Raw genomic sequence first — 16,450 nt, forward strand, 5'->3', positions numbered from 1 at the left:
GTTAGTTGCGAGCCAATTTTGGCGTCTTGAGCGTCCCCCACACAAACCTTGATGTGACTAGGTTGCCTTTTTGTGTTTTTTCTACAGTAAGAATTTTGGCAAATTTGGAGTGTATTGTTGTTGTTATTTAAGTTAAAGGCATCAGATCCTCTTGGAAGATGGGTATATGTGGAAATGAGCATGGGAAATACTACCATGAAGCTTTTCAATGTCTATGCCCCTAATTCGAACCAAATTGAATATTTTAAGACTCTACAACAGGGGTGCCCACACTTTTTGGACTTGCGAGCTACTTTTAAAATGACCAAGTCAAAATGATCTACCAACAATAACATTTTTTAAAAAAACCCACAAAGCACACTGAAAGGCAGAGAAAATGTTAATTATCATTCATATTCCGGGTTTTTTTTTCAAAGAGGTCAAGGCAGATGACTCTATGCAATGTCATCTCAATAACAACCATACAAAAATAGACAAATATAGCCCCTCCCTTTTTACTAAACCACATAGCAGTTTTTAGCGCAGGAAGTTGCGCTGAATGCCCCACGCTGCTCTCGACGCTCATAGGCTCCCTGCGCTAAAAAACGCTATTGCGGTTTAGTAAAAGGGAGCCATTGTGCAAAATATAGACAGCAGATATAAATTCTCAAAACAGACACATTTTGATCACTAAATTGAAAATAAAATAATTTTTCCTACTTTTGTTTGGTGATTTCATGAGTCTCTGGTTGCACTTTCTTCTTCTGACTTCTTCTCACTTCACTCTGGCTGCACTTCTTCTGACATCTTCTGATTTCAGCCCACTCCTTCTTTCAGCCTCCTATATGCTTTCTCTCTTCCATACCTCATTCTCTCCCCCAACTTTTTCTTTCTTTCTCCCTGCCTCCTGTTCTTTCTTTCTCTCTCTCTCCATGCCCACTTTCTTTCTGTCTCCCTGTTCCCTTTTTCTTTCTGTCTCCCTGCCTGCCCCCTTTGTTTCTTTCTCCCTGCCCTCCCCCAAGCCACTAGGTTTGCCGTCGCCACCGGGGAACAGGCCTCCAATCCACCGCCCCCCAAGCTCTGCATGCAGAAGCCTTGCACTGACCAGCATTCTGCTCCCCTTCAATTCTGATGTCGGAGAGGAAGTTCCGGGCCAGCCAGGCAGCGATTGGCTGGCCCATAAATTCCTCTCCGATGTAAGAATTGATGTCGGGGAGAGGAATGCTGGTCAGCGTGAGGCTTCTGCAGGCCCAAATCTCCGGATCCCCAGGGCCGAGGAAAAGAAAAAAAGCCAGTCTTCTATGAAAGCCGTTCCAGTCTCTTTTTAGCAAGACACTCAACTTCCCATTTTCAGGCTGAAGACGTCAGAGCAGCAGCAGCAGCTTCGGCATTTTTGGGCAGAGCACTTCCTGCTCCCGACCGCCTTTTTCCAGTCTGGCTTGTCAATTCCGCCAGGGGCAGCCGGCGCTCAGCTCTCAAGGGTCGTGACTTCCCTAGACCTCCCTCCCGCCTTCTCCCGAAGGAAGTGACATCATCCCCCAGTCGGAAGACGGGTTCTGGCAGTCGGGCAGGAAGGGCGCAGCAAAAATGAGTGTGCGTGGGGAACCTTTGGGAGGTTCCGGTGGGGAACCTTGGGGAGAGGAAGGCTGATCGGCTGGCCGATTGGAACGGCAGCACGAGTCTATCACGGAACCCGGGATGGGCTCCACGATCGACTGGCGTTGCCTTCCTGATCGACCGGTCGATCGTGATCGATGTATTGGGCACCCCTGCTCTACAACAACTGATTCTTCCACTGGCTTCCTCTAAATTAGTGGTGGTGGGGGACTTCAATGCTGTTATGGATCCTTTGGTGGATAAAAATCCCAGAAGAATTATAAAATCATTAGGATTAGATAACTTTGTACAATCCTGTGACTTGAAAGATATTTGGCATGTACTTCATTTTGATGGTCAGGAATTTTCTTTCTGTTCACATGTTCATAATTCATTCTCAAGAATAGATGATATTTTTGTTTCAAATCTATTAGTACATCAGCTGCCATAGATCCAATCATTTTGTCAGATCATGATGGGGTGTGGTTTGAACTTAAAATTGATGATCAAAATTGTAGTAGACCTATACGGAGATTTGATAATACATTGCTTGCTGATCCAATATTTTGTGAAAATTTTCTATTAAAAATGAAGGATTACTTCCAACTTAATACCACAGATGAAATCTCCATGGAAGTTTTATGGGATGCTTTTAAAGCAACTATGAGAGGTCAAATTATCTCTTATTCAGCTCATCTTAAGAAACAGGTCAGGAAACAATTTTATGATTTAGAGCACGAAATTAAAGTTTTAGAAACAAAATTAATAGAAAAATGGGAATATTCTACACAACAGGATCTTTTAAAAGATAAAATTAAATACAATGAGATTTCATCTAAATTGGTAAGGAAAGATTTATTTTCTCAGCAAACTTTGTATTATGGAAACTCAAATAAGGCGGGAAGAATATTGGCAAATTATCTAAAAGCGAAAAAAAGGAAATCAAAAATAATTGCAATTAAGGATGAAAATGGGGATACGCATACTCAAATTGAACCCATTTTAAAACAATTTTTAAAGTTTTATAAATCTCTTTATTCTTCTGAGACTTATTTAGATAAAGAAAAAGATAGTTTAGAATTTTTGAATTTGTTAGAAGGACCTAAAATTCCTGAACATATAAAACAAAGTTTGAAAGAGCCAATATCATTAAAAGAATTGGAAACAGCTTTGAAGTCCCTTAGAGTTGGATCCACTCCAGGTGGGGATGGTTATACGGTAGAGTTTTATAATTTGTTTCAAAATACCCTATTGCCTTATTTATTAAATTTATATCAGACTCAACTAAATAAAGGTTGTATTACCGGCTCTATGGCAGAATCTTTAACTATAGTTTTACCAAAGCCAAATAAAGATCCCACTTTGGTTTCAAATTATAGGCCTATTTCTTTAATCAATGTAGATGGTAAACTTTTAGCTAAGACATTGGCTTTACGCATCAAACAGGATTCGTTGCTCAAAGACATTCTACTAATAATACTAGATTGGCGTTCCATATGCTGCACTTAACAAAATCCATGAAAGATCCGGCTTTCTCTGTGTCCTTGGATGCAGAGAAGGCCTTTGATTGAGTAGAATGGACCTTCATGTATCAAGGAATGGAATGGTTTGGTATAGGTTCAGGATTTATACAAATAATACAAACGTTGTATAGCTCCCCTGCTGCTAGGTTGTATATTAATAATAATTTTTCAGAACGCTTTAATTTGCAGAGGGGAGTTAGGCAAGGTTGTCCCTTATCTCCTTTGCTTTTTGATATTGTTTTGGAACCCTTGTTATTAGCTATCCAACAGGTAAAGGAGATAAAGGGTATTCTGCGGTCAGATAGAGAATATAAAGTATCTGCGTGCGTATGTGGATGATATCTTGCTTTATTTAAGAAATCCAGAAACAACCATTCCATGTTTGCTTGAGTTGATTGTGAAATTTGGAAAGTTTTCAGATTATAAGATAAATTGGAAAAAATCTGAAGTTCTTCCGCTTAATGTACATTGTACAAAGGGTTTATTTGATGTATTTTCTTTTGTGTGGAAGGAAGATGGTCTAAAATATTTAGGAATTTGGATCAAAAATACAGTGGATGATACAATGAAAGTAAATGAAAAATGTTTATTACAGAAGGTAACAGAAATCTGTGAGCAATGGAATCCTCTGCACTTATCTTGGGGGGGGGGGGGGGGGGGGGGAAGAGTACAAACTGTTAAAATGATGATTTTACCTGTGGTTTGTTACCAAATGGGAATGTTACTAGTTTTTTTTCAGGGGTCTTTTTATAAAAAGTTAAATAGTATTCTAACAAAATTTATTTGGCCGGGTAATATTCCTAGAATTTTCTTTAGTGTCTTTGCAAAAGCCAATTATGGAGGGGGGGGGTAAATTTTCCTAATTTCTATAGGAATCATCAGGCCTATATTTTGCGTCAAGGTATGTATTAGGTCCTCCCAGAGCCCATTGATAATATCCCAGACTGGTTTTGGTTAGAATGGCGACTCATGTTTCCTTTGCGACTTGGTCATATACTTAATATCAAAATGCCTAGGCTATATAAAGAACATAGAATATTTGTTGATACATGGAAAACTCTACGATATGTAAATAGTCTAACTCCTATTCCGATAAATAAATCAACAAATCAAACGATTTGGCTTAACTCCAAGATCAAAATTGGCGGTTTTAAAATTATCTGGAAGCATTGGATGCTGGCAGGAATACGTACATTGGAAGATATAATATCTAATGGTAAGCTGCTTGAGTTTTCACAATTGCAACATAAATTTGGTCTCAACAAATCACAAAGTTTTAGATGGTTACAATTGAAGCAGGCCATTCAGGCGGGGTTCCCTGAATGGAAAACTCTTAATAATCAATATAGTTTGGAATTCTTATGCTTTCAGGTAGATTTCATGGGGCACCAGGCCGCACAGTGGTATAAATTAATATCTGGATTTGTGAATAAAAAGCCAAAAACTGGTCTTCGGAACATTTGGAGCATTGAGATTAAGCATCAAATTAATATGTCTCAATGGCCACGAATTTGGTCTTGGAGGATGAGATGTACAGTGTCTGCATCTATGAGACAAACTTGGTTCTTTCTTTTACATAGAGCTTTTTGGACCCCTGTTTGTTTACAAAAACTTGAGAGCTCTAAGTCTAATAGATGTTGGCACTGTCATCTTGAGGCTGGGACATTAGATCACCTTTTATTCTATTGTCCATTTAAATTATTATTTTGGAAATCAATTTGGCCTCAAATAAATACGATGTTAGATAATCCGGTGGCCTTGACATATGATACTATTTTATTTGGCATGGCAATGAGAGCAAAGAGTCAAATTTCATCAAATAAAAACTTTTATTTATATTGATTGGAGTAGCCATTCAACAGATTACATATAATTGGAAAAATTATGACAGATTAAATTACAACTTTTGGTGGAATTCTGTATGTCATATATATAAAATGGAGCGTACAATAGCAACACAGAGAGGATATTTTGATAAGTATCAGTAAATATGGGGAACATTAACAGATTTTTGCAATGAGTAATAGCATTTTCCCAAAGTAAGATATTCGACATGAGGGATTGTGGGTGGGTAATATTTATTAACACTATAATGTATATGAATGTGTTAATAATTTTGATATATTGTAGATGGAATTTCTGTAGAGGAAGGGAGGAGATGGGAGGTTTTTTTATCCTAATATTAATTCTTTAGATATTAGATGTAGTATATAATATTCAAGATATTATAGAACATAGGTATTGACTGAAATGTTATATTTAATGTATTACATGAAAGTTAATCAAGTGTATATATACAAATTCATATGATTTCATCTGATACACTTGTTGTAATATGTAAAAATGAATAAAGAATTTTTAAACAAAGCAGAAGCAGGGAAAGTGTCCATAACCAAAACAAACGTCCTTGTTTTGATTATGGCCTGCCTCTACTAAACGCCCAGATCACCACTACGTCTACAAGTACACCCCCACGACGTCTTCACTTTTTGCCCATAATGAACCCAAAAAAACGCATAAGCCCCAAATGTCCAACACAAGGGCTTTTAGGCGAAGGAGGAGCTTGGGCTCTCTCCTGGCCCATTCGTGTAAGAGGTGGGGGTTGCCGGGGCCAGGAGGGCTAGGGCTCCCTCCTGGCCTGCTCGTACTCAGCAGGGGGGGGGGCACGATCGCTGGGGCAAGAGGGCTTGGGCTTCCTCTTGCCCCGATATCGTCGTGGGGGGGTGATGTATCACGGCAGGAGAGATGCCTCATCTCACCTGCCGTGATGCGATCGCTTCTGTACCCGAACTGCCACAACCCGCGGCAGGAGAGATTGGGCATCTCTCCTGCCGCGGGTCGTAGCAGTTCGGGTAGAGGGGTGATCGCATCGCGGTAGGGGAGATGAGGCATCTCTCCTGCCGTGATGGTTGCGGTGGGTAGGTTGACGGGCTGCTGAACTGATCGCGCCAGCGGCCATCAGCTCAGCGGCCCCTTTTTCGGCACTTAGACCTGATTTGACTTCGTCTAAGTCAAAAAGGTATACGTGCCGACTAGGCAATTTGCCTAAGGTTTTCGTTATACCTGCTGCACGCCTAGGTGTAGGTCGGCCCACCTCCCACCCACCGCCCGCCATTTCCCCTCCTCTAAACACGCCTCTTTTCTCTCTGTGCGTTTAGAGGCAGGGGAAAGGCCTAAGCTGTTTTTAGATACGTCTAAAAACCAGCTTTGGTTATGGGTACTTAGACGATCAGGCTTTTTGATCGTCCAAGTAGCCATTTAGGACACTTTTTAGACGTGTTTTTTTAAAATTATTATTACATTACATTAGGGATTTCTATTCCGCCATTACCTTGCAGTTCAAGGCGGATTACAAAAGAATTATCCAAGATGTATTACAACAAGAACTTACAAAAAAAAAAAAATTGGTCATTTTCAAAAAGAGTAAGAAATGGGTAAGGTTATTTGTTTGGGGTAGTTGGCTTTAGTGAGAGGTGGAGTTTGAGACTTGCGGTATTATTTCTTTTTTCAGAGTTTTCTTGAAGAGTATGGTCTTTATTTCTTTTCTAAAAGTCTTGTAGTCGAGGGATGCCGTCAGTAGATTGGCGATTTGGTTGTCTAGTTTGGCTGCTTGAGTGGCCAGGAGGCCATCATATAGTTTTTTTCTGTTTGACCTCCTTAATTGGGGGGTATGAGAATGGGGTGTGAGTTTTCCTATGTCTGGTTGCGGTGTGGTGAATAAGGCGGTTATTCAGGTAGTTTGGACTGTCTCCTTATAAAGTCTTAAATAGTAGGCAGTAGAATTTAAATTGTATTCTTGCTGGGATCGGAAGCCAGTGCGATTGGAGATATGCTTCTGTAATGTGATTATGTTTCTTTAATGAGTAGATGAGTCTTAGTGCTGTGTTTTGGATAGTTTGTAGTTGTTTTGTTATGGTTGTAGGGCATGGGAGGTAGAGGATATTACAGTAGTCAAGTAGGCCTAGTATTAAGGACTGAACTATGAGCTGGAATTGAGTTTTCTCGAAGAATTTCCGAACTTGTCTTAAGTTTCTCATGACTAAGAATGACTTTTGTATTGTTTTATTGATTTGCGGTTGCATGGTGCAGCACCCTGAAGTCTTTATCTTTAAAAACTCTTTCAAAAAACTCCTTTTATTTTATTTATTATTTATATATTTTTAAAACTTTGTATACCACCTGGAGTCACAGCAGTTTCCATGTAAACATACATAAAGCAAAAACAAATAACAGTACAAATCACTCTTAAATACAATATCAAAACACATAGGAGAAGACCTACAAATTCCTCAATGACATATTTGATAACATGTTACCAAAATACCCAAACAATATCAGGAAAGTCAAATCAAAAGTATGCATTTACAAACAGCTTAGTTTTCAGAATCTTCTTAAAGTTATAATGATCTGCGAATAATCTTAGTTGACCAGTAAACTTATTCCAATATGACATTCCAGCAATAGAAAACATTTGAAGTTGAGTTGCCACATATCTTACATTATCAGCTGTCAGTGCTACCAGTTGCATTCTCCCCTTAGAATGCAATGCTCTGGGAGGTTTATAAACTTCAATTTTTGATGACCTGAGAAGCTTCGGCTTATAACTCCAACTCTCATCTTCCAGATTCTGTGACATGTTTTAACAGCACCTCACTCTGCTCAGAACAAAACGACTGTCTGTCACAGCATAAATATCTCATCTGTTCACGTAAGTACAGTAGTTCTCTTTACTAAATGTTAGTATACAGTGTTAACAAAAAAGGCAAGGATGGTGCCTTTTATTTGTTTAATAAAGATTTTATCACTGGTTGAAAAGACATCACCCTTGCCTTTTTTGTTTGACTGTCCTTTCTCGAAGGCGAGGTGTTCTCCTCTGCCAGTATACAGTGCTGGGCAGTATTATACTACTATGTAATACCATATTTTTTGCTCTATTAGATGCACTTTTCCCCCCCAAAAGTGGGTGGAAATAAGGGTGCGTCTAATGGAGCGAATACCCCCGTTAACTTATTTTAATGCTGCCACCTTCCCTTTCTTGCTAGCCCTTTTCCTCCTCACCCCCCCCCCTCCCCCGGTGGGCATCTTTTTTTTAAAACTTCTGGCGCCTTGCTGAGAGCGGCGCACAAGGGTTGCTGGCTTCCTGGTCTCCACTGCTTCCGCAGAGAATGGCAGACGCAGTTGCTTCCTCTTCTGTTCTCTTGCGGCATAGCGGTGCACCAGGCTGCCTGCCTAGTCCAGCGCCGCTTCCCGCGAGAACTCAGTTCTCACAGGAAGTGGCATGGGACCAGGCAGGCAGCAACCCTTGTGCACCGCTCTCAGTGAGTGAGATGCCAGAAGTTTAAAAAAAGGTACGCGCAGGGGGAGAAGGAATAAGGCCGGTGGGGGGAAGGAGGAAGAGGGCTGAGGGCCTGCCTGCTGCTTGCCTGGGAGGGAGAGGCTGGGGCCTGCCTGCCTGTCTGCCTGCCCTGCCGAATTAAAAATAGGGAGGGAGGAGGGAGAGGCCGGGGCTTTCCTGCTGCCTGCCTGGGGGGAGAGGCCTGCCTGCCTTCCTACCTTCTCCCTCTGTCCTCTGTCCCTACCTGCCTGTCCTGTCCCTACCTGCCTGCCAGCTACTAGGCCTGCCTGCCCTATGCCCTGTCCCTGCCTGCCCTGTCCCGGCCTACCACTAGACCACTAGAGGGGGAAAGGGGACAGAGCCTGGCAGGGAGAATTTGGTTCAGAATGGTTTTTTTCTTGTTTTCCTCCTCTAAATTTTGGATGCGTCTTATGGTCAGGTGCGTCTAATGGAGCGAAAAATACAGTATATTACTTGGTAATATATTACTTTTATAAGTAATGAGCAACTGTAACAATTACTTTCATGCAAAAGTAATGAGTAACTGTTATCTATTACATTTTCAATAATGAGTAATATAATGCCTAAAAACTTTATATAGTTACTTTTTAGTGACACCCCTCCAATTACATATTTTTGTGTCACTAGGCCTATTATTAGGCTGCTTCCGGTTTCCAACAAACCTCCTTATGAGTGAAATTGCATGAAGTATAAAGATAGCTTGTTCTTTGACATTTAAGCACTCAATTAATGTTAAGTTTTTGATTTACTAAGTTTAAAAAACCCCAATATTTATGTTAGGAAGTTGTGTCTGGTAAGCCACAAACCTGAGTGTGTTAAAGTAGCATCAATGCCAGCAAAGAAATAAAATCTTGTTTAATCAGCTGTTGATTTTAACCAGGCAGCATGAAGTAATTTCTCTGGGTGAGTACATGCTGTGTCATGAATCCACTAGCAGCTGCTCTGGACATCCTACAAACTGCAGCTAAATGTTATTTGGGCTTTTTGCTGCCAACTTTGGTTATGTTGAAATCGAAGCTGAGTAAAGTTTGTATAGACCTTAAGGCCCTGATTCTCCAAAAGTGCGTCCCGATTTTAGGCAGCTGTAGACGTCCTACAGCTGTCTAATCAGCCAATCGGGATGCACGTTTTTTAAAAAAATGCTCCTCAGGCAGGCCGCCCGGGAGAGGCGTCTTTAGAGAATCGGGTTAAATTAGACGCGGCCGCTATACTTATGGCAGCAAGAGATCTCCCTGCTGCAATATGTATAGCGGCCGCGGTTGTTGCGGCCGCCTGTCCCATCACCGACAGGAGAATGCCTAACTCCTCCTGTCGGAACCCCGAACCCCCCTCCCCCCCAACTCGTAATCGCCGACAGGAGGATGCCCAACTCCTCCTGTCGGAACCCCGGACCCCCCTCCCCCCAAACTCGTAATCGCCGACAGGAGGATGCCCAACTCCAACTGTCGGAACCCCGGACCCCCCTCCCCCCCAAACTCGTAATCGCCGACAGGAGGATGCCCAACTCCTCCTGTCGGAACCCCGGAACCCCCTCCCCCCCAAACTCGTAATTGCCGACAGGAGGATGCCCAACTCCTCCTGCCGGAAAGCCCAATGACCCCCCGCCCCAACTAATCTCCCTCCCCCAACTAACCTTTCAATGTTGGTCAGCTAGACGGGTCTTGCTGCCGTCCAGCCGACGGGTCTGCCTCGTGGAAATGAGACGGCACGCCCCTTCCCGGCCCATCCCTGCTAAATCTAAGGCCTGATTGGCCCAGGCTGTAGAAGCCTGGACCAATCAGGCCTTAGGCATAGCGGGTCCGCCCATCCCCACTAATCCTAAGGCCTGATTGGCCAAGGTGCCTAGCCTGGGCCATTGGGGATGGGCGGACCCGCTATGCCTAAGGCCTGATTGGTCCAGGCTTCTACAGCCTGGGCCAATCAGGCCTTAGATTTAGCGGGGATGGGCCGGGAAGGGGCGTGCCGTCTCATTTCCACGAGGCAGACCCGTCGGCTGGACGGCAGCAAGACCCGTCCAGCTGACCAACATTGAAAGGTTAGTTGGGGGAGGGAGATTAGTTGGGGCGGGGGGTTGTTGGGCTTTCCGGCAGGAGGAGTTAGGCATCTTCCTGTCGGCGATTACGAGTTTGGGGGGGAGGGGGTTCCGGGGTTCCGACAGGAGGAATTGGGCATCCTCCTGTCGGTGATTATGAGTTTGGGGGGGAGGGGGTTCCGGGGTTCCGACAGGAGGAGTTGGGCATCCTCCTGTCGGCGATTATGAGTTTGGGGGGGAGGGGGGTCCGGGGTTCTGACAGGAGGAGTTAGGCATCCTCCTGTCGGTGATGGGACAGGCTGCCGCGGCCGCTATACTTTATTGCAGCAGGGAGATCCCTTGCCGCGATCAGTATAGCGGCCACGTCTACTTACAATGTAGACCAGCATTTTGCTGGCCTACATTTTAAGCGTCTCTTCCTCTACTAGGGAGACGCGTAGGGCCGCCTAAGTTCGCTTAAGGCCTGTAGGCGAGCTTAGGTATCTTGCGGGTCTCCCTAGGCTCCCGGAGGCGCCTTCAGGCCTGCCTGGGGAGCATTTTTTTTAAAAAAACGTGCATCCCGATTGGCTGATTAGACAGCTGTAGGACGTCTACAGCTGCCTAAAATCGGGACGCACTTTTGGAGAATCAGGGCCTAAATATGCCTCACTTTTAGTTTGTGTTAATATGTTCACTTAAACACTCCAGAAATCTCTTGAAGCAAATTCTTAGGCCTCTTTCCCAGTGTATCTTGGGATGCACTGGGAGTGGCCTATGATTCCGATTGGCCAGATACCTAAAACCTCTTCCATGGGAGGGACCATAGGCATCTGAGCCAATCAGGGCTTAGGCCCCTCCCCTGTGCATCCCAGAAATTCATTCATACATGTAAGACATTTTCATTTCAATACATTATATAGTCACTGTGCCTGCAAGTCTACAAAAGATCCTAGTCTACTGTATGTAAATCCAGGGAACGTAACAATCGTAATGGAGTATAAGGGATGGTAACAGTGGCTAAATATGATGGTTGACTTGTGTGTAGAGCTTTAAAAGTTAAACACATGATTAAAATTGACACCTGTATTGTACAGGTAACCAATGCAAATGGATCAAAAGAGGAGTAATGTGATCTTGGAGTTTTGCCGTACAAAATAGTCTTTGTGCATGGACTAAAATCTCTGGCACAAAAATATTTGAAGACATTTAAGAACAGCACAGTAAAGCATATTAAACATTTATCTTATTCTCTGCTCCTTTTCTTTATCTCATTATTTGGGAATTGGGACTTACTACCTACTGTATTACTTAGTCATCCTCATCCTATGTAACCTCTCATTGTACTTGGGAGTGCCTCACAGCCATGCTTGTCTGACACTCAGAGGCAATGACCCTTCAATAAGCTCTTCCTTGCACATCCTGAGATCTCTGTCTCCAGGGTCCAGATGCACTAAAGTCAGCGATCGTCGCTAAACCAGTTTTGACAGCTGTAGTGACGATCGCATTTGCCGACCCAAAGCCCAAAATGACATGTTTTTCCCCTCGATTGCCTATTTTCCGATCCAGTCATGCAAATTAGCTATTTAATATTATTTTTTTTTTTTAAAGTCTTTATTCATTTTCAATCTTTCATCAAGTGTACAAACATCAAAACAATACAATTAAACATATCACTTGACAATCTTTCTACTTTATCTTAAAATACATAAAATTACCACCCTCCCCTCCCATCATTCCCTCTATTATTTTCCCAATATGAAAACCAATATATAAAACCTCCCCCTTACTATCATTAGACGGTGTATATTTCATTAGAAAATGGTATCTACTCATTACAATAATAAGGCTATTTAATATTAAAACCTCATGCAAACTAGACAAGCAATTGATATACTAACATCGCTTGACTATGCACAAAAAAAGGAAGGCTGCTTGTTTTTATTTTGTATTTTAAATGGCACAGATATTATGCATGAGTTACAAACGCAAAATATCCGTCCAATGAAAAACAAATGAAAAAATCCCTCCCCTGCCAATGATGGTCCTCCCCAACAACCCCTGATAAACGCAGCACTGATAATACCCTCCCCCCCACTAGTGAAAATCAGCAGGAGGGATGCCCATTCCCTCTTGCCATTTGTTCCCCCTTCGCATGAGAAAAAATGTCAGGAAGAATGCCCACTTCCTCCTACCACGCCAACCACCCTTCTCCCCACAACAACAAAACAGCTGGAGAAAATCCCACTCCCTCCTGCCACCGAAGGCCCATTCCTGTGCCAGTCGCCCCCTCCCCCCAACATCTCCTACCCTATCCCCTTCCCCCACCCCCAAAAAAAAGGCAGGAGGGATGCCCACTCCCTCCTGTCACCAGAGGTGACAGCTATGTCCCAACAAGCTGCTCCTCCTCAGATTTGTGCATGTTTTCTGTCACTGATAATATGTTTTACTTTATCCTCTAGTTAATGATATGCTTTCAAATGTGATCATCTCCTTTGTGCTGTATTGGTAAATATGAGTTTTTGTTTGCTTTAAAAATAATCATTTCTAGCATTTTAATACACTAAAATTACAATTAGTTTGTAAAGATGAAGACTTGGATTTAGACTTACTTTCTCTTTAATGAATTTGTATAGCTGATAACCAGCCATTGGTGTAGCAACACTGACATCTTATGGCCAAAACTGTTGTTGCTACAAATTTTAAATTGCAGTCATGTTTTTTGTTGTTTTTTTTTAAAAAAGCAAGCGAGAATAGCTTTGACTATGTTTTTATCTCTAAAATAGCCCAGTAAAGAAGACCCACGGGATTAGAAGAATAACAGAGACATTATTTCTTTTTTTCAGGTGCAAAAGTGTTTGCATGCAGAATTAGGTTCAAGAAGTGGGTATTTGTTCCATCACTATATAATCCTGACAGTCCAGAATACAGGAACATGTCAAACATAATCACAAAAGATGTAAGTCACTATGCATTTCAGTGGGAAACATTTGGTAAGATTATACAGTATCAGTTATATTTATATTTGCTTCTATTAACCACCTCTAGATTCTTGTACAAGGCCATGTACAAAAGCTTAAAAAACATATACAGTGTTCCGCCACAAATTTGCGGTTCGCGAATCACGGACTCGGTCATTCGCGGTCTGCTCTGACTGTCTCTTCCTGTAGTAAAGTCAGGCTACACGAATCAGGAGCTGCGTGTCAAAGTAGCTACTGATTGGTGTAGCCCAACTTTACTACAGGAAGAGGCAGTCGGAGCAGACCGCAAGTGATTTCCTTCACCTGTCAGCGCTCCAGCTGCCCTCTCCTGCCTCTCCAGCTGTCCTGTCCTGTCTCCCCTGCCTAAAAACCGCATCTGCAGTTTTTCAAAATTCACAGGGGGGGGGTCCTGGAACGGAACCCCCACGAATTCTGGGTGAGTACTGTATACCTGTATACAGTATAACATTCCCATAGACAACAATAAAAACAGCAGAAGAAAGCAGACAGGTTATGTGGCTGCATTGCAGCAGCTCAATACAACCAAATGGCATGAAAACAGTGTTAAAGGCTTGCTCAAAATATTAGAGTTTCAGCTCAATTTTGAATCTGAGGTATGACATTTACATATGCAAATCTAACAGAAGCATATCTAGGCACCCTTGCCATGGATATGCTTCTGAAAGATTTGCATATGTAATATTGAAGATATGCTTACAGCTCTAGGGAAAGAAGCTTGCCAGTTATATCTCCTTCTCGGGAGGGGGGATCATTTGGTGAGAGGCCAGACCCACCCAGGGGAGGAGGAGGGGATGGGGGACATGGATGCTAGATCACAATTTTTGGGGGATAGGAGGAAACATGGATGCAAGGTCCATGGTGGTGGGGGGAGGAGAGGAGGGGACATGGATGCATGACTACAAGTGGGGATTGGGGAGAGGAGGAGACATGGATGCTGGACTGCGGGGGGGGGGGGGAAGAGGAGGGAACATAGATCCTGGACTACAAGTGGGGGGAAGAGTGGACATGGACCTGCAGGGGGGAAGAGGAGAGGGGAGAGAACAGGGATACTGCACTGCAAGTGGGGGTGGAAAGGAAGGGACATGGTTGCTAGACCTGCAGGGGGAGGAGGAGAGGGGAAGAAACATTGATGCTGGAGCCATAAGTAGAGGGGAAAGGGGGTGAGAAGTAAACCCAGGCCAGAAAGAGGGGGTGAGAAGGAAGAGATGTTTGAATGTAGAGAGAGGGAGAGAGAGATGCCAGACCATGGAGAGTAGGGGAAGAGATTCAGGTGGTAGGTGGGGTGGGCGAACATGGATGCTGAACCCGCAAGTGGAGGGTGGGGGGATGGTAGAGAGAGGAAGAGAGCGTGATCAAGATCAGAAAGGGAATGGGAAGGAAAGAAGAGATTCTTAGCCAGTGGAGAGAGGGGGAGAAAGATGCCAGACTATGGGACCAAGGAGGGGATTCAGGGTGCAAGTGAGAGAGTGGTAGGATTTAGAGGAAGACAGAACTGCGGTTGGAGTGAGAGAGGAAACTGAGGAGACTGGAACCTGAGAAAGGAAAAGGTACGAAGGAATTTCAGACCTCTTAGAGAGTTTTAGTAGCAGTTCCGGTTTCAGCCGAAACTGAATAAAAAGCAGTTTCAGTTGGCCTCTACAACTATAAAATATTTTTTTAAAACATTTTTGTTTTCTTTATATGGATTAGATTTCCTCTGTTTATAACGATTTGGCTCATCTTATAACTGTAAAATCTTGATACATTTATTTATTTAAAGGCCCTTTTAATAAGCTTCCTTATACATTAACGTGTGCCTTATAAGAACATAAGAACATGCGTCAAATAATTGATTTGACCTAACCTTTAAAACAATAAACTAAATTATACTTTTTGGTGGAATTCAGTATGCCATATTTATAAAATGGAAAGGTTGCTTGCTGTACAACAAGGTAATTATAATAAGTTTAAAAAGATTTGGGGGCCATTGATTATTTATTCTAATGATCAGACATCTTAAACACCTCAGTATTGGAAAAGATAGAGGGAGGGTGGGAGTATGAATGATAAGAATTGATAATTGTTAATTATTAGTATATGGGAGGGAGGGGTGGGATTCTTTAATATTTATGTATTTGGAAGATTACAAATAAGATTGTCAAGTGATTAATTAATATATTTCTAATGTAATTTTGAAAATGAATAAAGAATATTAAAAAATATATATATATTTCTGATGGATTATTGTACACTTGTAATTTTTGAAAACGAATAAAGATTTATTTAAAAAAAAAAAGAACATAAGAACATAAGCAATGCCTCTGCTGAGTCAGACCTGAGGTCCATTGCACCCAGCAGCCCGCTCACGCAGCAGCCCAACAGGTCCAGGACCTGTGCAGTAATCCTCTATCAATACCCTTCTAACCCCTTTTCCAGCAGGAAATTGTCCAATCCTTTCTTAAACCCCAATACTGTACTCTGCCCTATTACGTCCTCTGGAAGCGCATTCCAGGTGTCCACCACACATTGGGTAAAGAAGAACTTCCTAGCATTTGTTTTGAATCTGTCCCCTTTCAACTTTTCTGAATGCCTTCTTGTTCTTTTATTATTCGAAAGTTTGAAGAATCTGTCCCTCTCTACTCTCTCTATGCCCTTCATGATCTTGTAAGTCTCTATCATATCCCCTCTAAGTCTCCTCTTCTCCAGGGAAAAGAGACCCAGTTTCTCCAATCTCTCAGTGTATGAAAGGTTTTCCATCCCTTTTATCAGACGTGTTGCTCTCCTCTGAACCCTCCCAGTAAAACATGGGAGTACTGAAGTAAAGGTATGCTAAAACAATTTTTCTAATTTTTCTAGTTAGCATACATACATTACTGCACACTGGTTAGCACACAGATAACATAGGAGCTCATAGCAACTACTAAATGGTTGGCAGTAAGTGGTCGCGCAGTAATTGTAAAAAAAAAAAAAAAAAATGGCTTCCCGCTAATAGCAATATTAAGACATG

General features: G+C 42.4%; 1 protein-coding gene across 1 annotated transcript in view; it reads left to right on the forward strand.

Annotated features, from left to right (window-relative positions):
* LOC117358655 (transmembrane matrix receptor MUP-4-like) overlaps window positions 1–16,450 on the forward strand; it is an 83,390-nt gene that overhangs the window by 42,029 nt on the left and 24,911 nt on the right. Inside the window, exons 6-7 of the mRNA XM_033940131.1 lie at window positions 7,723–7,806; window positions 13,309–13,421. Of these exons, the coding sequence (XP_033796022.1) occupies window positions 7,723–7,806; window positions 13,309–13,421 (197 nt within the window). The remainder of the gene's footprint in view (window positions 1–7,722; window positions 7,807–13,308; window positions 13,422–16,450) is intronic.

Source organism: Geotrypetes seraphini, chromosome 4, assembly GCF_902459505.1.
Source record: "Geotrypetes seraphini chromosome 4, aGeoSer1.1, whole genome shotgun sequence".
In the NCBI taxonomy this organism is placed as follows: domain Eukaryota; kingdom Metazoa; phylum Chordata; class Amphibia; order Gymnophiona; family Dermophiidae; genus Geotrypetes; species Geotrypetes seraphini.